The sequence below is a fragment of the Ostrea edulis genome, chromosome 7 (assembly GCF_947568905.1).
Source record: "Ostrea edulis chromosome 7, xbOstEdul1.1, whole genome shotgun sequence".
In the NCBI taxonomy this organism is placed as follows: domain Eukaryota; kingdom Metazoa; phylum Mollusca; class Bivalvia; order Ostreida; family Ostreidae; genus Ostrea; species Ostrea edulis.
In genome coordinates, this window is record NC_079170.1 from 15,372,709 (window position 1) to 15,398,170 (window position 25,462).

The 25,462-nt window shown below is 35.9% G+C and overlaps 1 protein-coding gene and 1 long non-coding RNA gene across 3 annotated transcripts; one reads left to right on the forward strand and one right to left on the reverse strand.

Annotated features, from left to right (window-relative positions):
* Positions 1–2,942: 2,942 nt before the first annotated feature.
* LOC130047840 (spermine synthase-like) lies at positions 2,943–17,594 on the reverse strand. 2 transcript variants are annotated; one of them, XM_056143458.1, is made up of 12 exons: positions 16,791–17,594; positions 13,189–13,293; positions 11,671–11,794; positions 9,423–9,531; positions 9,106–9,170; positions 8,738–8,919; positions 7,981–8,135; positions 7,625–7,714; positions 7,210–7,321; positions 4,272–4,357; positions 3,839–3,948; positions 2,943–3,739 (listed from the first exon to the last, which is right to left on the reverse strand). In XM_056143458.1, exons 2-12 carry the CDS (start codon positions 13,247–13,249, stop codon positions 3,694–3,696), a joined length of 1,140 nt encoding a protein of 379 aa, XP_055999433.1. In that variant the 5' UTR covers positions 13,250–13,293; positions 16,791–17,594; the 3' UTR covers positions 2,943–3,693. The 2 variants fall into 2 exon arrangements, with proteins under 2 accessions (XP_055999433.1, XP_055999434.1); XM_056143459.1 differs by lacking the exons at positions 13,189–13,293; positions 16,791–17,594 and having other exon boundaries at positions 9,423–9,472.
* Positions 17,595–22,321: 4,727 nt separating this feature from the next.
* LOC130047841 (uncharacterized) lies at positions 22,322–23,798 on the forward strand. Its single transcript, XR_008796669.1, has 2 exons — positions 22,322–22,562; positions 22,792–23,798. It is a non-coding gene; the product is annotated as an uncharacterized LOC130047841 (long non-coding RNA).
* The last annotated feature ends 1,664 nt before the right edge of the window (positions 23,799–25,462 follow it).

Genomic DNA, 25,462 nt, shown 5'->3' on the forward strand with positions numbered 1-25,462 from the left:
CCTCTGGCCTTCAATTCGACGTTTAGATACGAGTATATCGACGACGGTTTATCTATTAACAATAATAATTTTTATTCATATGTCGAGTCGATATATCCCCGTGAACTCGAAATAAAAGACAATAGAGAGGCGTCCACTTCTGCTTCATACTTAGAAAATGGGTATTAATGGCAAACTAACAATTCAACTTTATGATGAACGGAATTATTTCAGCTCCTCCATCGTCAACTTCCCATATTTATGTAATAATATTCCATTATCACCTGTATATGGTGTTTATATCTATCAACTGATTCGATACGCACGAGCTTGTTCTGTGTATGGTCAGTTTTTAAATCGAGGTAGGCTACTGACAATAAGTTGATGATGCAGGGGTTACAACAGTCTCGATTGAAGTCAGCATTTCGCATATTTTATGGTCGTTATAATAATCTAGTTCGTCAATACAACCTATCATTGGGTTAAATGCTGTCTGACTTTTATACCGTTTCTTAGGCCATTCTTGGCTCACTGATTTTGACTACGGATAACCCCATTTACCTGACCAACATACAGGGCTTACGATGGGTGTGACCTCTCGACAGAGGGTGCTTACTCCTCCCAGGCACCTGATCTCACCTCTGGTATATATTCCAGGGGTCCATGTTTGCTCAACTCTCTATTTTGTTTTGCTTATAGGAATTATGACACTGATTGTTTTAAATACGTTGGCTAGGATCCCCATGCATGAGTGGAAACACTCTATCAAATGGCAGTTTAAGGTTTCCAAACACAATTCAATTTGCAGGGGTCCGTGTTTGCTCAACTCTCTATTTTGTATTGCTTATAGGAATTATGACACTGTGATTGTTTTAAATACGGTGGCTAGGATCCCCATGCGTGAGTGGAAACACTCTATCAAATGGCAGTTTAAGGTTTCCAAACACAATGCAATTTTCATTTTTCGACAAAATATTGATTGCAATACCACATAATTAATGACACATTTTCTCAAACCATCTAGATCAGTCAGTAGATTTTAAAACTGATAATTCAAACTTTACTTCTGCAAAGTCATATATATTGTACATTCATGGAAAAGTCATTTATAGTGAATCTTTCATCAAATAAAAGGGATTTTTCACTATTATCTCAAGATTCACTATTATCTCAAGAATCAATACATTCTTTGCAATAAATCAAAGGCTATATATTTTTTTTTACATTGACAACTGCTTCTCCAGTAGAAGTGAAACTCGGTAATATTTACATCCATCGTCGGAAACCCACCGTTGATTACGCTTCGTTCCTCTCTCCATCATCCGTGGGTCCATTCATTCCTACTCACTCGTTCTCATAAATAATTAATGAGGCAATCTGATTGGGCGCTCATGGTATACCCTGAACGAATTTGTCCAATCAACAAGACGCCTTCAGTCCAATTTCGGTATGCAATTGTTGTGATAGCAAATTAATGTTAATGCTACCTTTAAAAACAGAAGAGTTCCGTTACCATAACGATTACTTTGATTGGACAATATTTTTTAATATTTATGAGAACAAGCGAGTAGGAATGAATGGACCCACGGGTGATGGAGAGAGTAACGAAGCGTAATCAGCCGTAGGTTTCTGACGATGATTCACCTCTTACGATCATCTTAATTATCAAAATATTACTTCCTTAAACACAATTTTAATTCTATCCACAAGTACCTCGAGGTTGAAAAAAGACATCAGTTCCTTGTTTACAATATCTAAGTTAGAAAACAATTTGTGGACTTGAAATGGGAACGAATTGTGCTCCTTTATTAGCTGACCTGCTTTTATATTATAGTTTTGTACATGAGGCGACACGATCATTTACTGTGTCCATCAACTCGACCGTCAGACAAATCGACGACGTTCTATGACACTGTAGCTATTAAGAATATCTATCTTCACGCATATGACGATTTATTGAGCTCGAAAAGACACAACGGACTCCTTCAAACACCGGAGGTGGGAGTTGGGTGTATAGAATGAGTAAACACCCTATGTTGAACGGTCACATGAGCCATTAATCACCGCGGTTATGGCAGGTTAACAGGTGGATATGTAGATACCATGATGTTTCCACGAGTACATGTTTATCGTACTCTCATTTTCGTATTTTGTATACGATTTATCAGATTGGTCACTGTTCGTTATCTTCTCTTTTTCATTACAGAATCCATGGTATTCAAAACGTACATGTAGTACACTGTAACTACACTGTATTCATAAACACAGGAAGATAATACCAAACCGTAAAATGAAAGAAGGTGAAGATAACAGCGATCGATCTAATAACTCCTATAAAGAAAGCAAAATTAAGAATGAGGCAAACACGAACCCCTGGAGATACCAGAGGTGGGATCAGGTGCCTAGGAGTAAGAATTCCCTGTCGACCGGTCACAACCGCCGTGAATCCCACATCTTGATCGGGTAAACAGAGTATTCCGTACTCAAAATCAGTGTGTATAGAACGGTTTAATTAATTGAAACCCGGCAGACAGCATTGTACACCCTGATAGGTTGTATTGGTAAATACTTTAAACGAGACTGTTGCAACCCCTGTAACATTCTATGAATAGGGTAGTACAAACACGGATCCTTTGAAACACCAGATGTGGGGTCAGGTGTTTATGATGAGTAAGCACCCCTGTTGATCAGTCACATGTTAATAGATCAAACATAATGCATTTAAATAGCGAATTGAGAGTCACAACAAGAGATTTGTTCTCGTTGTGAAGCGTCTGAATAAAGTCTGTCACAAAAGAAGACCAAAACAGGTCTGCTAATGGAGCGGAATATGTGTCCATGGGAATGCCAAATCCTATGTATATAATGTCACCAACATCTTTATAATATCAATTTAAGAGTACTTCTGTAGAATCACAAATATATTTGTTTGGATGGCTGATGACAATATATAAGAATAGATATTTCCGAATTTAACTTTTATTAAAACAAACAGCATTCTATGGTTTATGAAAGCCTCACCTTTAATTTATCGCAAGGAATGGCGATACAGATTGTCGCAAAAATCATATATGTTGACGCTATCACTAAAACTACAATAATTCTACAAAAGTAGCAGTGTGGTTTTAGTCCTAACGTTTTTGCGATGTTGTATAAACCTTTTCGTTTAACTCGAGAACCGGATAGGTCCTCCAGAAAATTGTAAAATGAAATCCATATATTGGTATGATATTGCTCATGTTGTTTCTTTTCTGGACCACGTTTTCCCAGTTCTGCCCTCGATCCATTGTATAGACAAGCATGCAACGTCTAGAATGCAACACTGGAAATCAATATCCGGTCATTTAAAGTACGGGGTATATAATACACGGTACAAATGGCATCTACCTGTTTCCTGTTTCCGAATATAACATTACAACATCTGGATTTCTCCAGACCTACATATAATGCACTTCTATTTGCGACAAAACTATTCATACTTGCCACATCTACAGCTAGTACATGTGTATCTAAGTGTTCAGGTCATATGTTCCAAAAGATGGAAATGGGTGCAAACAGCTTACTGAACAACAATGAATTAATAATTCTAATTAACAATCTATATTCCCATTTACACCGCAAATGCACACAAATGATTTTTTCCCCAAATCATTAGAAGTATATAATTATGAGTATTATCACTAATTTGGACCGTCACTTGAATCTGCTTCCTTATCATCCATCTGTGTTAATCTGGTTTCGTACTTCATACAAGCAATATCTGGTAATACTTTAAGGAAGCAAAAAATTCATATCAAAAACATTATCACGATATAAAAAACGTACAATTCTCTTTCAATCTCTTTTTGAAAAAGGATACGTCTCTTTGAATGACGGAACATGGAGATCTGTTCTTGTGAACTCGAGACCAAGAGCCCGCACATCCTTCTCAAACCTTTTAATGTAATTACGGGCGCTCAAACAATTGCCCTGCAGAATAGAGTAACATATATTAGATTCACCCTGGAGTAACTGGACGTCAGTTCGTAGGTAAAGGGCGTATTTTCAACAAAACCTTTATGTATATTTTCTTACAATAAATGACAGAGGAGCACGTATATGTTTGAGGAACAAATAAAGTATGAAAGTGTTCACATCTTAGGTAAAATGCAAGAAACTGCTTTCAAGTGTAAAGTACATCCAATACATTGACAGGAACAATAAATGTGATAGCATTTGTCTCATTCAATTAAAATGCGTACCATTTTATACAAATGTACAAGCATTGATTGTATTCACAATTGACTACATACTCTTGCTAGATATTTTCCTCCAGGTTGCAAAACTTTCATCGAGAGTTCTAGAATCACACAACTTGTTTCAAACTGGTATGAAAACCCTGTAGAAGAGAAAGCTAAGATTTGATAGATGTTGTGGTCTGTGTTGATTTTTTTTCCCGAAAAGGTGAAGATGACGAACAGTGATCAATATCATACATTTAACTCCTATAAGGAATGCAAAATTAAGAATTGGAGAAACATGGCCCCTGAATATACAAAGGGTGGGATCAGGTGCCCAGGAGGAGTAAGTATCCCTTGTCGATCATTCACACCCTCCGTGAGCCCTTTATCTTGATCAGGTGAACAGAGTCAAATATATCCGTAGTCAAATTCACGCATGTTATTTTACGTCGTATTCGAGAAGATTTTACTCATGTCTGTGTAAAAATGTGTTTTGTTTGCTTTGCACCCCTTCGATATTTGTTTTACCAGATTTCATTGAAATTGTACAAATTTAATTCTTTGTATGATTCTTGAGCTGCAAGAATGAGAATTCTTTATCTTGCAAACGCCATCTATGACATGGGACCTTAATATTTTAATTTAAACATATTTTATTGAGAAACGCAACAGGATTGGGAAACAGGCATAGCCTATGTAGGCCCTCTCTCAGTACATGTATTTAAGTTGCCATACGAAAGACCCGCAAATATCGTTTCTAAATGAGTAGAGTTTGGCGAAGCACTAGTCACTACCTATTTTTACTTCTCAAGTTTGACGGGACCAAGTTACAAACGAGGCTCGAACCTATGACTTCTCAGTCACCGCCACCAGTTTAAATGAATTATTCCCGACTACAAATATAAATTAATTATAAATTCATTCACGCCAATGATTTGTCTGTATCTTCTTTCATCTAGTGTACCCCTTTGAACCTATTGATATCGTAAGTAAACATTATTGGGGGGGGGGGATTTATCCAGCAAGTCCTCGGCGTTGTTTTAGCACTAACCAATGGTTGTCCTGATCTACCAGTATCCAACGTTTCTTCAACTTAGAACCCTTTTTATAATATTACGTTCAATGAAAGTCGAAGATAACGAACAGTGATCAATCTCATAACTCCTATAAGCAATACAGAGTAGATAGTTGGGTAAACAAGGTCCCCTGGACACACCAGGGGTGGAATCAGGTGCCTAGGAGGAGTAAGCATCCCCTGTCGACCGGTCAATCAAAGGAAATGAATCAACGTTACATCATCAACGCTGTTGATACAAACGTTGAATTATCAACACAACGTATACATTTGATCAATGTAAAGATATAATATTTTTAACTTTAACTCGTTCCTATTATTTCAAAATTGTAGCAACAGTTTCTTCGGATTAGAAGGGAAAGTCGGGAATACTAGTATTTTGGATCGAGATACCCGTGGGGATCCGGGTTAAAATAGATACTCAGTACCCCTTGCTTGTCGTGAGAGACGAGTAAATGGGGCGGTCCTTCGGTTGAGACCGCAAAAACCGAAGCCGTGTCACAGCGGGTGTGGCAGGATAAAGACCCATCCCTGCTCGAAGGTCCGTAGGCGCCGAGCATAGGCCTAAATCTTGTAGCCCTTCATCGGCAATGGTGAAGTCTCCATTAAACGTTAAACAATATACAATCAATCGATCAATCAATATCGAGGTTCTATGCCACAGTATGCGTTGACATAGTTGCGTCAGTGGTTGAATCACTTGACTGATATTACATTTTTAAAATAGTTAGATTTAAATTGTGAATACTGGATAATGTCAGTAGCCACAAGAGTAAGTATCGTGTATACGTTTCTTTCCCGGTGATACAAGACAAATATCTAATGAATTAAAAATAAGGCAAAAAAAAATATAATAAATTACCTACTCCGACCCTATTTTTGTAAATACGGATGTATATTTAATTGCTGTTATAAAATTTAGAAATTCATTTCAAAGTTAAGGATTATTTCCCTCATGCATAGCTCTTATCCTTGGACGAATTTGGCTCCACTTTTTTGGCACGCTGTTTTTGGCTATATTTAGCTCTAAAACTTCATAGTTATTTCGGATTTCAAACATTTCGGTTGAGCATCACTGAAGAGACATTATTTGTCGAAATGCGCATCTGGTGTATCAAAATTGGTACCGTATAAGTTTTACATGTAATAGGAAGCACACCTATTTTTGGCCTCACTATAATAAATCTCACAGAGAATACAAAATAGAGAACAGGGCAAACACGGCTTCGAAGAACCACTAGAAATGAAATAATGTGTCTAGAATGAGTAAATATCCCCTGTTGATCGGTCACACCCTCCGTGAGCCCTCCGTCTAGATCATGTAAACGTCGTCAAAATCAGTATCAATAGAAAAATAAAGGAAAACAAGGAAAGGGAAGATTTCTCAAACACTGAAACTGTAGATCGATATATCAATGTGGGAAAGAGGAAAGTATCCCTGTAGATAATGAAAGGAAAGGGAAGATTTCTCAAACACTGAAACTGTAGATCGATATATCAATGTGGGAAAGAGGAGAGTATCCCTGTAGATAATGATAGGAAAGGGACGATTTCCCAAACACTGAAACTGTAGATCGATATATCAATGTGGGAAAGAGGAGAGTATCCCTGTAGATAATGATAGGAAAGGGAAGATTTCTCAAACACTGAAACTGTAGATCAATATATCAATGTGGGAAATAGGAGAGTATCCCTGTAGTCAATGAAAGGAGAGGGCAGCTTTAAAACGAATGGATCATGGTTAGAGAGGTGCAAACAGACCTTAGGAAGGATAATAGAGAACACAATGAATACATCGGTAGATCTATCATAAGCAATCTAATACATTAATTCTAAATGCAGATAACCTAATAAAATCCCTGAAAATCAGGAATTTAGAATATTAGCTTCGCCAGAGTTACTCCTACGTATTGCAACAATTTCATTCATACTCACCGTACTGATTTTTGTCGACAGAAAATTCCGTCAAATCGTTGATGATGTAATCATATTTTCTTCCGGATTCTAGTGTGTCTTTAAGTTCTTGCACACAATCACAAATCTTTATCTAAGTACAGTAACATTTATTAAGACACACCTGCTGTTCACATATCTGTGACGTAGCTCGCCATAGTTCGCGAAAAGTTTGAATATCCATATCCGAAATTGTAGTCTATCAATTTGAAACAAAATTTATAAATTACTCTTACTTTTACATGTATTTGTATAACAAAAAACTCTCACTGTCTTTGAAATCATCGACTAGATTAAATGTACTTTGAATATACTACTTTAACTTCACTTTAACTTCCAAATTATTTTACTGATGATATTCATGCTTAGCAAAACGAGTATGATATCTTAAGCTCACCTTATAATTCGTCCCCTCCCTCTTCTTCATAGTATCACCACATACTTTCTTTAAGTACTTATCACAGGCTATAACCACCTCTTCGTCTATCTACAAATATAGTTTTCTGATGAATTCTAAGTATATCGATATCGATTATTAATTCAGGTTTATACTAACCTGTAATTATTTTTATATATTAACAATAGTCGAATTAGTTTACAAAAATATCTTAAAGATATAAATTTTAACAATATATGTAGAGATATGCATTTGTATTTAGGTACTAGTATATTTAAAACAATTCTGTTGAAATTGTAGCTTATTTGAATAAATATTCTATAATGAACAAATTGTTTCCCTTTTTGATGTCTTACTTCCGCCATGAGGATATTAGCCGGTGACTGTTTTAACAACTCGTGTAAAACGCCCCCGTCTCCACCTCCAAGGATAAGTATGTGTTTATTTTTAAAGTCGTTCTTTCCGATTCCTAATAGTGTTTCTGTGTAAATCAAATCACTCTCACCAAGCACTGCAAAATAGAATCATAATGCAAATTTTTTGTAATATGCAGTTTGATTGGCTAACGGAAAGCTTTCAATGGTGATGTCATAATAGAATGATGCAAAAATATAGCGTCAAACGTAAAGATTTCGTAACGTATTTCATACTACAAAAAGACAAAACTGAACGAAATAAGACACCATGCACAAATATTGAAATTGCAATAGAATGGGATAGCTGTCTTCTTATTTGCGGTTGCGACCGTGAAGTCAGCTTTAACGAAATGAGAAGATATTTATTCCCGACGGTACTGGTGTCGTGATCATCCTTTAATACATGTACCTATATTTTACGGGAGTTGTAGCATTGTTTAAGCAGATTTGAGGACTAGGAAATGTCACTAGTCTGCCACAGTCACATGTACATTGTACAGTGTACATACATTGTACATACAAAACAACACATACAAGATACACTTTTGTAACACCTCCAATTTATATACAATCATAATGGTGTATCACATTCCAATCGAGATGCAAAATACCACACTTTCAATTAGCATATTTAATCATTGAAATCATTTTAAGTAATTTTACACATTTGCGGGTATTTTTGTTACCCGATACTTACTTATATCATCATCGAGCAGAAGAACATTGCCGAACTCTCTTGATCTGGCGATTTTGATATTCTGCCATTTGCTCTGTGTCTCGTACAGTATTTCCTCGTAGTCAGTCTCAAGTAGGCGTTCGTCACCGGTGTAGCCATATGTCCACGTGATACCAGGGGCTCTTCTGATTGGACAGCATAAACTGCAATAAATCAGCAATACAAACAGGATGTATGCACAAAACTTATTAATATACAAATAATATAGTTATTACATTTTCGCTTATATTTGAAAAATATATGAAGAGATTGAGGCATGTCAAATGAAAGATGATAAAAAAGGAAAATTAATATCGTATATCACGTGAATAGTACAAGGTGTGGTTTACCTTTTACAGTCCTCAACGAAATCATTGAGATGTTCAGACACCGACCTTTCTAGTTCTTTTATGAACTATAAAGAAATTAACAAAGGTCCATTTCTAAAAGATATTCATCAAATGATATGCAACATCAAAATAACAATTTCAATTCAACTACATGCAGTTTTTAAATAATTGTACAAATGTAAGAATTGAAATAATCAAATTCTTCAAAATAAGTGAGTTCTTTAATCCATGCTTCTTTAACTATCATCGGAATAAAGAAAGTTGAACTGGATGAAGCGTCCACTAAATCATGGCGTACATGCATTGCCAGCTCTTACCTCTAAGTGGTATGGCTCAGACAGCGGCTTCAAATATTTTGCATCGTCCACTACAAATGTAATGTCCACCGTGAGGTAAGCGAAATGATAAAGATGAATCACAATGTGGCTGAAGAATAAACAGAACATTGTCTGACTCTGATAAAGAGGAATCCTAATAAGGCTGAAGAATAAGCAGAACATTGTCTGACTCTGATAAAGAGGAATCACAATGTGGCTGAAGAATAAACAGAACATTGTCTGACTCTGATAAAGATGAATCACAATGTGGCTGAAGAATAAACAGAACATTGTCTGACTCTGATAAAGAGGAATCCTAATAAGGCTGAAGAATAAACAGAACATTGTCTGACTCTGATAAAGAGGAATCCTAATAAGGCTGAAGAATAAACAGAACATTGTCTGACTCTGATAAAGAGGAATCCTAATAAGGCTGAAGAATAAACAGAACAGTGTCTGACTCTGATAAAGATGAATCCTAATAAGGCTGAAGAATAAACAGAACATTGTCTGACTCTGATAAAGATGAATCCTAATAAGGCTGACGAATAAACAGAACAGTGTCTGACTCTGATAAAGATTAATCACAATATGGCTGAAGAAAAGATTTATAACAGAAAGAAGTTAACTTTGAAAATGTCAGGGTTTTACTAAAATAAATCAATATATCAGTTTTACTATAGTAAATGAAACTATATATGTATGAAAGTTTTACTATAGTAAATCAATGTACCAGATTCGTAGAAACTATAACTGTAGGAAATTATGATTTACGATATTGTTGGAAGGTTTTAGGCTAGGAGGGTTGTTAAGTGGCTAACGTATTGCCAATTTGAGTAAACAACATACAGTAAATAAACTTGTAAGGGAAGGGAAACTTATGGTATAATTATTATGTGTCAAACAAGACTTTTCCTCTTACAATTATTGGTGGGAGGAGAACTAGCTGGTGGATTAAGATGAAGATGGAATTTTGTAAGTAACCTTGGAGATCTAGACGGCACTAAAGACAGTGCTTAGGAATGTATAAATAGACGTCTGAAAATACATATATTTGGTACCGTATAAGTTTTACATTATGACCCCTGGGTCAAGGCCTCTGCTGGTAGACTGTTAGTCCCCGAGGGTCTACTACAGCCCAGTAGCTAAGTACTTCGTTACTAGCTTGAAAATACGGATGTATATTTAATTGCTGGGTTAAAATTTAGAAATTCATTTCAAAATTAAGGATTATCTCCCTCGTGCATAGTTCTTATCCTTAGACGAATTTGATTCCACTTTTAGGCACTCTGTTTTCCCCTAAAATAGCTCTTACAAGTTTATTGTTATTCCGGATTTCAAAAATTTAGGTTGAGCATCACTGAAGAGACATTATTTGTCGAAATGCGCATCTGGTGCATCAAAATTGGTACCGTGTAAGTTTTACGTGATAATGAAAGAGAACGAATGCAAGTGTGATCGTAATTACACACCTCCCTTATTTGTGGTATCCAGATAGGAAGATGAATAAAAATACATTTATAACAAGAAAGGAAAATCCAAGCACAGTTTTAACAAATGAAAGACAATTATCATAGAATTCAAAGACCAATTTCTTGTAATACCAGTTCGGATGCAAAATTCAACATGTTTCAGCATAATTTCCGATGATGGATTGTAAAATCAAAAGAAAAAATGAGAAACCAGAATTCGAAAGGCAGCAGAATTCAATATTTTTACTAGATGTAGCCTAATAATTGGCGGATGAAGAGACTAATATAGAACAACCGAAGCTATGAGTAAAATGAAATTCTTTCGTCAGCGTGTTTGAGGTGCAATTATAATACAACAAGCAATGTATTAAAGAAATTATGTACAGGCCTACTGTTTATCTTTGCCTTGTTCTTTAAGTTCGAGGGGCCCATGCGACTGTCTAACATTATGAAAAACGTTTAAAATGCAGTCCGTAAATTCCAGTTTTACAAAAACTGAATTAAAACCCCATTATCGGTTCCTTCATCGAACTGTGCACGAATGCGCACTCTATTATCTTGTATATATTCATCAATTGGAAAGAGGGCTAAGATGTCTCATCATCACATTCACTAGAAGGTATTAACACAAGCAGTCCCCGAAATTACACTGTATGTATCAACATGATTAAAGTTTAGATGTATTTTAATTTATTGATCATGTTTACGAAAACATCTGCGGTTTATTTAATCTTGGATATATAACGTCGCTCGTGAATTTATACACTCGTAGTTACCTCCCATCATCTGATGTCGCCGTGATCATCTTGTCTCCTTTCTCCCCACAGTCACACACCGTTTGTAATTCCGCATTGCCATGGAAACAAATGCCCGGTATGGTATGATACAGCGCATGGGCCTCTGTTTAAAAACAAAACCCCAGTCTGATGTTTATGTCGATGTTACCCCAACTTCAGAAATCACACAGACTGGACAAAACGCTTCAAGTGATTTTCATTTGTTTTCTGTATGTTTCAAGCGTTAATTCTAGAATTTAAATCATCACACATCTTTTATCTCCAGCAAAGTGTTTTGGATAAGGTCCCGCCTAAGTCAAACTGACATGGTTCTGCAAGACCAATTTCACTGGAAATTTTTTTTATGGTACACATGTGTTATTTATAAAAACGTTTGTTTTGTCCGGATTAATGCAAATGTACTATGAAAGGGCTCAAATCTCATACTTTTTTATTTTGATGAGGTCGGTGTCAAAGCTTCTAATAAATGGACATTTTTCTTTTCTTTTCTTTAGACATTAAAAGATTGTCGAGAAACACATGGAGAAATAGAGCATTTCTTATTGATGAAATATACCACGTCACACTGTCCTAATTAATTCATTAGACTGTCATTAACTAGTTCATATTTTTCAGGTGATATAAGATATCATGTATTAATTTTTTGATCAGCTTTGATGAATTTCCCATAGAGATACCTCCTCTCCCAGACCACTCCGTAAAACAACTCTGTTTTTGGAAGACAATTAGTGAATTTTATTTATGGGCTCTCAAACAACTCAGTAGACTTTAATCGATCACGTACGTGTGTAATCTTTAACGCAAAGAGACAGAAAAGGTGTAATTCAATCTTAAATCCTGTTTCTCGAATCTAAAACAAGGTATGTGGGGCAGAACATGATCAGATATTAACAACCATTTTTAAATCACCATTTTACATTTCTTTCCAATGAAGATCAACTGCAAAAATTAAATTGTAAGCAGCAGAAAAAAGTTCCACTAGACGTAGATATGTAAACAAATATATATTTCTGAAAAAATTAATTTACTGATCATGTCCAGAATAAAGCGTAAATCAAACCTATATGTAAACGAATTTCATCTGAATCGCTAGAGTTTTAATCTACATACCCCCCCCCCCACCTATATATTCTATTGTATTGAAAACTGCTGGTACCAAATCTAATCTGTCACTTATGCAGATTAGGAAAATATTGCACTCTATTTCTTTATATGATATGATACACATAAATATTATTATTAAGCATTAATACAGAACAATATTTCTTATTTGAATATTGTTCATTGATTGAAAGTCGTTGATTAGAGTCCGCTTCATTATAAAAATTACCTGTATATTTCATTTCTATTTATGAAATAAGACAGACAATTTCTGTATAACGTATGATGCTGAAATGTTGCCAATCTAGAAACTGGGATAGAACACCCAGGCAGAAATTAAACCAGTTTGACTTTGGCAGAACCTTAAATGAGATTCTATGTTTTAATATGACTTACCTTCCGAGTCAAATGTCTCCTTTTTCAATGTAAAACACATCATGACGGTTGCAGTTCCCATTTTCAGCACTTCTTCTTGGTACAGTGTAGTTGCGAATCTAGATGCTGTAGTATTAAACATAAAACGTACAGGAATTAAATAGGTGTGTTGTGCACGGTCGTGCCATTCAAGAAAAAATCTAGTATAATTTTGAAAAACCAAAGGGTATTTAAAATTTTTAATAGTGTGAGGTGTGTATCGTTTGATAATCGCGATATAAGTATCATCAAAATCATCTAATCGTCCGTACTTCATTTAAACTGTTATAAGAATGGCCGTGATCCCTATTTTTCGTGATTACAATCTTGCATTAGTCACAGAAACAGATGAATTTGTATAAAATTAAATGTACCACAAGCCGGAATTTATACAGTTTATCGTTCGTATCGTTTCCACATCGAACATAAATAGATAGCTGTAAAAATATAACGAATCGAATGCTTACCGACCCTACCCGCTTACGTTACGTGAATTGTATTATCTCTGTATGGAAATCTCAGTTCAAGGCATGAAATGAACCCTTTCATGTGTGATATCAAATAAAGCCAAATTCTAATACACTCTTTTTAACTAAATATTTCTCTCCTCTGATAAAAGTTCATTTTCCGAAAAATTAAACTCGCAATTGATGAATCTATATAATTTGTTCTGTCACTCTGATCACAACTGAATTTAAATCGGTTTTATTGCAGAAATGGAGATGCCATTACAATTACAAAATGTAAGCATTTAAACTTCTGTAAATGAATGAATGCTTGTCGATTTTCTTTGAACTTGTTGCGGTGATCGTAAATGTATAGCAGTTTATCATACACCATTAGCTATATGTGTCAATTGATATAGCTGTCACGCGTTGTGATTTGTTTTTCTGTACTTTGGAGATTTTTGTTTTTCGGATACCAATTTATACTTCTTCCTAACGTTCAGGACTTAATTTTACATACGAAAAGAGAACCAATTTATTACAGGGAAGAGAACCAGTTTATTACAGGAAAGAGAACCAACTTATTACAGGAAAGAGGGCCAATTTATTACAGGGAAGAAGACCAATTTATTGCATGTGATTAGATGTGACAAAGAGCTGTCCCTTTTCAATTTTGATTTGATATAAGAATTTTTACAAGGTACAGTCTTTCTGTCCCCAAGGAAAGGAAAATGGTTTTACGACAACAATTCGCTGTGTAACATATTTTGAGACTGTTGTTTTATGACTGACTATTACGTAACAATGACAACTGTTTGGTGACATTTTGATATAAATCAACAACAAATCTATATTGATTTTGAAGTCTTTATATTTATCGAAAGTTAAAGAGTAATAGTAGAGGGCATTAACAAGATCTCAGTTTGCTTGCAGTGGAAAAAGAGATTACAAGCAGGTGGAAAACAGTTTGTGTATTATGCATCTATTAGTGATGCCCGTCTACCTATATTATACAGGTAAAATCTACAAATTCATCAATCAAACATTTTACAGGCATAAAAGAACACACACACAGAAATATAATGATAACTACGTGGTATGCTTTGCCTTGTTTTGTAAGGACAGCTTCTTTTGCGAAAACAATTACTATGTTCTATTTTATAGCCTCCCCACTACTCAACCACAAGTCTGTCATACTAACACTACAATATTATGTCCACAAGTCTGTCACACTAACACTACAATACTATGTCCCTAAGTCTGTCATATTAACACTACAATATTATGCCCACAAGTCTGTCATACTAACACTACAATATTATGTCCCTAAGTCTGTCATACTAACACTACCATATTATGTCCCTAAGTCTGTCATACTAACACTACATTACTATGTCCACAAGTCTGTCATATTAACACTACAATACTATGTCCACGAGTCTGTCATACTAACACTACAATACTATGTCCCTAAGTCTGACATACTAACACTGCAATACTATGTCCACAAGTCTGTCATACTAACACAACAATATTATGTCCCTAAGTCTGTCATACTAACACTACAATACTATGTCCACAAGTCTGTCATATTAACACTACAATAATATGTCACCACATCTGCCATACTAACACTATAATATTATGTCCACAAGTCTGTCATACTAACACTACAATACTATGTCCACAAGGCTGTCATACTAACACTACAATACTATGTCCCTAAGTCTGTCATACTAACACTACAATACTATGTCCACGAGCCTGTCATACTAACACTACAATACTATGTCCCTAAGTCTGTCATACTAACACTACCATATTATGTCCCTAAGTCTGTCATACTAACACTACATTACTATGTCCACAAGTCTGTCATATTAACACTACAATACTATGTCCACGAGTCTGTCATACTAACACTACAATACTATGTCCCTAAGTCTGACATACTAACACTGCAATACTATGTCCACAAGTCTGTCATACTAACACAACAATATTATGTCCCTAAGTCTGTCATACTAACACTACAATACTATGTCCACAAGTCTGTCATATTAACACTACAATAATATGTCACCACATCTGCCATACTAACACTATAATATTATGTCCACAAGTCTGTCATACTAACACTACAATACTATGTCCACAAGGCTGTCATACTAACACTACAATACTATGTCCCTAAGTCTGTCATACTAACACTACAATACTATGTCCACGAGCCTGTCATACTAACACTACAATACTATGTCCCTAAGTCTGACATACTAACACTACAATATTATGTCCCAAGTCTGTCATACTAACACTACAATATTATGTCCACAAGTCTGTCATACTAACACTACAATACTATGTCCACAAGTCTAACATACTAACACTACAATACTATGTCCACAAGTCTAACATACTAACACTACAATACTATGTCCCCAAGGGTATATTTCTCTGTTTGTCATATTAAAACTACAACACTGTGTTTACAAGCCTGTCATACTTATACTTAACTACCACCATTTTATCCCCACGCTGCCTATAGTGATCTAACATTATGATATCTTTCTCCCTATCTCCGCAATGCTACAACCCTGTTACTACCTATTTTCTATTTCACATGCGGCTATAGATCCCCTAAGTGTCCACTTCTGTACTGGATAAGAAAGGGCGCATATCATATCCACCATAATCAAATAGGACAGCAATTATTGCAGGGGTACCCCGGAATGTGAGACGTCGAGGACAAACACATGTCGATATATTGTTGATATGGCAGTTTACTTTCCCGCTACATCAATCATGCAACACTTAAAACACTAAAACTTCCATCATGTGGGCGTATATTTATGAAATATGTTCTGATATTTATCATATTTCATTTCATTGGTCACGCCCCCTCATACGCGGTAATTAAGTAAATAAACTGTTCTATTCTGTGTGACGATATCCGAGAACGCCACGGTGGATCAGAAAACTGCGTGAACTTTACATAGCTAGTTATCAACCTTATGTCAGTATTCATAACATGCATGTGAACTGACAGTGGACATTTCAAAACTTAAAACAAGCGTGATAACCGGTGTCGGAATCTCGATAAAAGAGAAAAATCTTAAAAATAAAAAATCAACTTACCGTCCAGTAGTCGTTCACTTACAGTGCATGTAGAACGTTCGGTCGTTACTATCGAAGTCAGATAAGATATGGCTGTATCCAGGTTGTTATCACCTCAAATGAATTAAGTAATGCATTGTCATGCCCATAGTAAAGAGTGTTTTAAAGGAAAATAAAGAAATAAAACATTTAAAGGAAACACTTGGGTGTCACAAAACAGAAAAATCCTATCGTCGTCGATGCATTTGTTTGTGCAACGGATTGGATTTCACTACCGGGTATTTATGATTGAGTGGACTATAAAATTATGGCTCTGAGAATTATTTGTATAAAGTTTAAATGTTATTTCTTATACGGTGATGAGCAAAGAAGGTCTACCCATGCACTGGCACCTGACGTGTGGATAGCATGTATAAACCTTATGTACACCCCCTACCCAATGAAAAAAATAACATAGAAGCAGTAAGTCATCCAAACGTGTGATTTCCCTGCCAATTAACTTCATAAGTCGTTTTGCATAATTATTTTCTACTTGTTGTAAGATTTAAAGAAGGCCACTTGTGACACATAGTAGTAAATGCACTATATGCATAGGCGGATCCAGGAATTAGTGAAAGGAGGGAGGGGGGGGGGGGGGTCCAGCACTTGATCTTTTAGGTACTTTTCACAACCTCCACCCCTACCCATTTTACCCTTTGCTGGTGTACATAACATCATAGGGAGATCGTGACACAGTCTTTCATACATGAACAAATGAAAATTAAAAACTACCAGTGTACTTGTTTCCAAAGTTCTAGTCATTCTATTATCCATACTCAGACCTGATTTCACAATGAAAAAAAAAAAAGAAGAAGAGGAAATAGAAGGTTACTCCTAGTAGGCGGGGGGGAGGGGGGGTTGGGGGGGGGGGTTGTTCAGGGGTAAATGGTGCAAAATCCTGCATTCTGAGCATTATCTGGCACTTCGTTTTAAAATGAATACTTCTTTAACAAAACTTTTATGTTACATATATACTTTTTAAGAATTTTTAAGTGATGCTTGTATCTGAGGAAAATACCGTAAATACATATCAGTGATCTTATTTATCCTAGAATTAAATGATATACTAGTGTTGATAAATTTGAGTGATGTAAGTATCCACCTTTCATATCATTTTGACTCAGAAACTCGTTAAAATTGAATAACTCGTTAAACTTTTTGGTCCACAAAAAGGGGGGGGGGGGGGCGGACCCACATCCCTCTGGACCCGCACTTGGTACTATGTGTTAGTACCTCACAAGTGGTCATTTCAAAAAGTTACAGAATATGCTGGATGACCTACATGTATGTAGGTGATTGGCAGGAATAACACATTTTGGATAAGTTATTGGTTCTATCTTTATTTTTTATTGGGTCTAGAAGGGGGGGGGGGGGTTATGAACATGTATGCATACATAAGATCTATACACGCTATCCACGTCTGTGGTCTGATTTGGTGACCACCATACCCTCTCACATACTGCCGATCTGAAGATCGAATTCGCGTGCGTTAACCACCCCCACTCAGATACCCAATACACATGTACACACACTGTGCGTGTGTGTGTGTGTGTGTGGGTGGGTGCATGTGTGTGCATGTGTGTTCTTTAGCTGAATATCTCCTTCATTTCTTGCTTCATCTACTATACAAATATTTTCACCAATACCCAGTCACCTTGACTTTTGCTAATGTACATTACCCCAAAGTCATGATAAATTACCTAGTCATAATCAATATATGTACCTAGTATGAATTTTTCATATTGATACTTCTCCACAATACACTGTAGGTATGTCAAAGGCAATTAGCATTGTTTTGGTTTTCTTCAATAGTAGGGGAAGAAAAACTAGACTTCATATTTGTCAAGCAAAAAAATGAATAAAAATGGAACCAAAAAAAAAAAACAACAAAAAAAAAACCCACACACACAAAATACCCCCCCCCCCCCCCCCAAATAAAAATCAGAGAATACATGATGTAGGTACTTTTGCCCAAACCTCAAATTGTAAATAATGCGAGAGGGGTATTACCCTCGAATCATCGGTTTGATCAAACTTACGTTTCAACTACAAATCATTTCATTAAGTACTGCTGCTACTACTACTACTACTACTACTACATGCATTATCAAAATAGGGAAAAAAAACCAGCCAATGAATTTATTTTTTCAGGTAAAAATAAAGGCATTTGTTTGTAAAAATAACGAAGAAAGTACGTTGTCAAAACAAGTGAGGACCACGCTGCACCACACCCATCCCCTCCATCGCCGATAAAGTGTGTGCCCCCACGCCCCCCCCCCCCCCCCTTATTTTGATAAAATCTTAATCTTGATTTTAGTTTCATCAATGACTATGGTAAAGGTTACATACAAAACTATCAGAATAGCTCATATTTACAACAAACTAAAATTTTCAGATTTAGAGGTAATATAACTATAAATATTGAAGAAGATGTATTTTTCACCAAAACCATGCCCATGAATGTATTTAGAAGAGTGTTGGAGTTTATTATTACTTGTGTATGTTTTACTTTCGTGTTATTGTTTGTGTGACCACAAAATCTTTAATTAGAAGACTAAATACTAAACAGTTACATATAGCTTGCGAAATAACCCTGAAAAAAAAATCACTATTCAGTCTTCATGAATCCTATAAACTCCGAAAATTGATACCAGGGGGAGGAGATGGAAATCGCCAGAGATATACCCATTGATTTCAAAACAACACCATCTGAATCTCGACAATGTACGAGCTGGGCAGCGAGACGCATGAAGACTTCTCTTATCGGCATGGATATCTCACAGGGATCTTTTCCTGATACTAGATCACTGAGATATTATACCGGCCCTCTAAAATCCTTAGGTATCTCCATTCACGACACTACTGTTCAGAGGCGTGAAATAATTGTGGATCAGCAGAGGAGTAAAAATGAAAATTAGAGGGGGGGGGGGTAGCAGCAATTTACCTGCTTTTCTAGATAAACATATCATTTTCAAATAACATTTATGACATATTTGGATAATAGCAGGGAAGGCAACAACTATTTGATAATCTTCGATATTCTATTTGATCCCTTTGATCTTCATTAGCGCTGATAAAAAGATCGACATTATGATAAATGTGTATATTGACGTTCGCATACAATAAAAATGTATCGCCGACTGATGAATTTACTCTTTATCTCTGGAACTTTGGTTATATTGCCATATATATTCGAATATTCCTAAAATGATGGAGTAATTGTACTAACGTATCATACATGGAAACGGTGACTATCAATCTGATTAAAATCAGATCCTAGAATACGCTCACAATAGTGTACCGATCTAAGTGAGCGGATCTCAGGATCTGGTTTTAATCAGATTGCGGTGGCTATCACGAAACGCCCGGATCGCGGGTAATGTACCTTTAAGGTAAAGGTAAAAAAAAAATGACATTCATGAAATTTGTTGCTTTGGATTGATTGATTGATTGATTTTATATTGCTCAACGTCCCTCTCGAGAATTTTTAACTCGTATGGAGACACCACCATTGCCGGTATTAGAGGGCTACAAAATCTTGCGTTTAGTCGCTTTTTACGACAAGCGGGGTGCACCGAGGACCTATTCTAACCCGGATCCCCACGGGGTTCTTGATTGGGAAGATGCGTTTCTGTTGCTGTCTAAGATACACAGTTAAACACGCTTATAGCGAAATATGGGGAACGGACAATTTTAATTCTTTATTTGTAATATCCAATGGTTCAAGATACATATTGAAACCGCGGGGAATAAAAGAAATAACTTCACTGTCATTGTAAATTAATCGTAAGCGTGCTGGCTGTAACAATGTTTGACTGTATCAGTAAAGTTAAAACAGATCTATACACGGGGTTTTTGTTTGTTTGTTTTTTGTTGTTGTTGTTTTTTTTGTTTTTGTTTTTGTTTTTGTAAATGCAACTTCGTTATAAACTTATACAGTCGAAGTCAAATATAGCCCACAAGTCCTTGTCAACTGCCCTTCGTGACCTTTTTAAAGACACCGGCGAAGAGTGCGATCTAAGCGTTTCATCATACAACACACAGTACAATGCTGCATATTCTACCAAATGAATTTCAGCAACAACTTTAAACTTCATCCTAATGCCTTTCCATGAAACATACGTAATCTCATTTCATACATTTCAAGGTAACAATAAATTTTCTGTGTACACACGAAGAATAAGTCAACATTACTCGGGCTTATATAATACAAATTCTAAATTGTTAAAATCACAGCCCCCGGGGGTCGGATGGGGCCACAATAGGGGGTCAAAGTTTTACATACAAATATATAGGGAAAATCTTTAAAAATCTTCTTCTCAAGAACCACTGAGCCAGAAAAGCTGAGATTTATATGAAAGCTTCCTGATATAATGTAGATTCTAAATTGTTAAAATCACGGCCCCCGGGGGTCGGATGGGGCCACAATAGGGGATCAAAGTTTTACATACAAATATATAGGGAAAATCTTTAAAAATCTTCTTATCAAGAACCACTGAGCCAGAATAACTGAGATTTATATGAAAGCTTCCTGATATAATGCAGATTCTAAATTATGAAAATCATGGCCCTCGGGGGTCGGATGGGGCCACAATAGGGGGTCAAAGTTTTTTTTTTTTTTTTTTTTTTGTTGTTGTTGTTGTTTTTTTTTTTATATAGTGCAGATTCAAGTTCGTTAAAATCATGGACCCCGGAGATTGAATGGGGCCTCAAGGGGGGCATAAAAGTTTTACATACAAATTTATAGGAAAAATCTTTTAAAATTAACTTCTCAAGAACCACTGAGCCAGAAAAGCTGAGATTTATATGAAAGCTTCCTGATATAGTGGAGATTATAAATTGCTAAGATCATGGCCCCCCGGGGGTCGGATGGGGCCACAATAGGGGGTCAAAGTTTTACATACAAATATATAGGAAAAATCTTTAAAAATCTTCTTCCCAGAACCACTAAGCCAGAAAAGCTGAGATTTATATGAAAGCTTTCTGATATAGTGCAGATTCAGGTTTGTTGAAATCATGCCCCCCTGGAGTAGGATGGGGCCACAATAGGGGATCAAAGTTTTACATACAAATATATAGGGAAAATCTTTAAAAATCTTCTTCTCAAGAACCATTGGGCCAAAGAAGTTCATATTTACATGAAAGCTTTCTGACATAGTGTAGATTCAAGTTTGCAAAAACCATGGCCTCCAGGGGTAGGTTTGGGGCCATAATAGGGACTACGGTTTTACATGCAAATAGATATGGAAAATCTTCTGATATGGACCAAGGTGACTCAGGTGAGCGATGTGGCCCATGGGCCTCTTGTTTTATATATGCAATGCCGATTTTGACTCATTTGATAGGATATTATATACGCTGAGGACTTTATACAGTCTACTCCGTATATAATGAAATTCAGAGGACCAAACAGAATTGTTCATTATATCCAAAGATCAATATAACCAATGCTGAACTACACAAATATTGCTATTGGGGGATTTATTTTAACTTCAATATAACAGAAAGTTCAACGTAACCGACTTCAATATGAGTGGAGTGGAGTGGGCTGTACATGTATTCCTTTGTGAACAAAGATGAATAGCTAAACTGCCTGATTTATTTGTTTATGTTTTGTAACATAAATTCCTGATCTGCTATTGCTTTGACTCTCTTCCAGATTTTGGGGTATTCTAGGGGGATTGTTCGGCCTAGGAATCATTCTGATCACCGTTACCTACGTCATATGCCGGTTCAGGTCTCCCAATACCTGTAGTGAGTATCATCATCATGTCAGGGAAACATTTTCCACGAACGGTCAATTCACTTTGTCTTTTGTAAATATAAGATGATTTCAGTACTGATCAAATTAATACTTATGTTTCTTTTTTATTCTTTATTTTTGTTTAGTTTTATAATTCGAAAACAAATGTTCATTTGAAATGAGACTGTTTAATTACTGTTTAGTTTTTCTTGCATATCACAGTTCTGAAATATTTTGCAGTGAAAATTTATTCTGATGACGACATTTTTGACGAAAATGCGGCGTCACAAAGGCGGCGATCATCTTTATTCATAACAAAGTACTTCATGAGACGAGAAAGTGTTTGGAAATTAAAAACTAGAAGAAAATCTCAGCTTACTGTGAAAATACACGGAACACATTTAAGTCATGCAAGTACAAGCAAAGCAGACGATCGAACAAACCCCTTCCCCCAAACTACACTTGTCAAGAACGGAGATACGAATGCAAGGTGTGGAGGGGGAGGGTACAAAAATTGTTCATCGATGCTGCCAGAAGTTGCAGGTTGATTTTCAAAACATGAAATACACATTTCTCTTTGATATCCGAGCACTGCATGGAATGATTACGGTCTCCGGGTGGCAGCTTTAAGGACATTTGGAATTGCAGAGGCGGATCCGCAGACGAAGCTACCGTGAAAATAATTTTGCAGATCAATTATTTATTGTTATCATATCGTTTTAGACCTATGTTATAGAATCAGGAAATTGTAAGCTTGATAACAAAAGTTATAATCTGCTTACACTGTGTATTTCAATTGTAAAATACATGTATTACAAATATCTAAGCACTTGGTATATACATGTACATGTACATTTTTGTACACAGTACCATAATCTTGGAAAATCGATTTTCAGTTGATGAAGAGTGATTAGATTTGTGAAACTATACCCGACAAATATACTTGTTGTTTTGCGTCTTAATCAAACATTTCCCGCTCATATTGGGACTTGACCAGTTTTAGCTGATATATAAAAAGTGTGATGTTGCATGACACCCAAAGACCACATCACGGAGCGTTCGTTAAAGTGCCAATGTCTGTCATAGATCAGAAACGTAGTTTTAAAGACAGTAATGCACAGTTTGCGGTGGAAAAATGTTTTTCACTTTTAATGATCAAAATGTATTGTCTAATATATTTGAAAAGTTTCACAAAATCATTTAATGTTATACAAAATGACAGAAACTCATTATAGAGAGTTTATATTTTTATTTGTTGTTTTAAAAAAGATTAATGTATGAGAAGAAAAATCTTCGTCCTCTGGCCTTCAATTCGACGTTTAGATACGAGTATATCGACGACGGTTTATCTATTAACAATAATAATTTTTATTCATATGTCGAGTCGATATATCCCCGTGAACTCGAAATAAAAGACAATAGAGAGGCGTCCACTTCTGCTTCATACTTAGAAAATGGGTATTAATGGCAAACTAACAATTCAACTTTATGATGAACGGAATTATTTCAGCTCCTCCATCGTCAACTTCCCATATTTATGTAATAATATTCCATTATCACCTGTATATGGTGTTTATATCTCTCAACTGATTCGATACGCACGAGCTTGTTCTGTGTATGGTCAGTTTTTAAATCGAGGTAGGCTACTGACAATAAGTTGATGATGCAGGGGTTACAACAGTCTCGATTGATATCAGCATTTCGCAAATTCTATGGTCGTTATAACGATCTAGTTCGTCAATACAACCTATCATTGGGTTAAATGCTGTCTGACTTTCATACCGTTTGTTAGGCCATTCTTGGCTCACTGATTTTGACTACGGATAACCCCATTTACCTGACCAACATACAGGGCTTACGACGGATGTGACCTCTCGACAGAGGGTGCTTACTCCTCCCAGGCACCTGATCTCACCTCTGGTATATATTTCAGGGGTCCATGTTTGCTCAACTCTCTATTTTGTTTTGCTTATAGGAATTATGACACTGATTGTTTTAAATACGTTGGCTAGGATCCCCATGCATGAGTGGAAACACTCTATCAAATGGCAGTTAAAGGTTTCCAAACACAATTCAATTTGCAGGGGTCCGTGTTTGCTCAACTCTCTATTTTGTATTGCTTATAGGAATTATGACACTGTGATTGTTTTAAATACGGTGGCTAGGGTCCCCATGCGTGAGTGGAAACACTCTATCAAATGGCAGTTTAAGGTTTCCAAGCACAATGCAATTTTCATTTTTCGACAAAATATTGATTGCAATACCACAGAATTAATGACACATTTTCTCAAACCATCTAGATCAGTCAGTAGATTTTAAAACTGATAATTCAAACTTTACTTCTGCAAAGTCATATATATTGTACATTCATGGAAAAGTCATTTATAGTGAATCTTTCATCAAATAAAAGGGATTTTTCACTATTATCTCAAGATTCACTATTATCTCAAGAATCAATACATTCTTTGCAATAAATCAAAGGCTATATATTTTTTTTTACATTGACAACTGCTTCTCCAGTAGAAGTGAAACTCGCTAATATTTACATCCATCGTCGGAAACCCACCGTTGATTACGCTTCGTTCCTCTCTCCATCACCCGTGGGTCCATTCATTCCTACTCACTCGTTCTCATAAATAATTAATGAGGCAATCTGATTGGGCGCTCATGGTATATCCTGAGCGAATTTGTCCAATCAACAAGACGCCTTTAGTCCAATTTCGGTATGCAATTGTTGTGATAGCAAATTAATGTTAATTCTACCTTTAAAAACAGAAGAGTTCCGTTACCATAACGATTACTTTGATTGGACAATATTTTTGAATATTTATGAGAACGAGCGAGTAGGAATGAATGGACCCACGGGTGATGGAGAGAGTAACGAAGCGTAATCAGCCGTAGGTTTCTGACG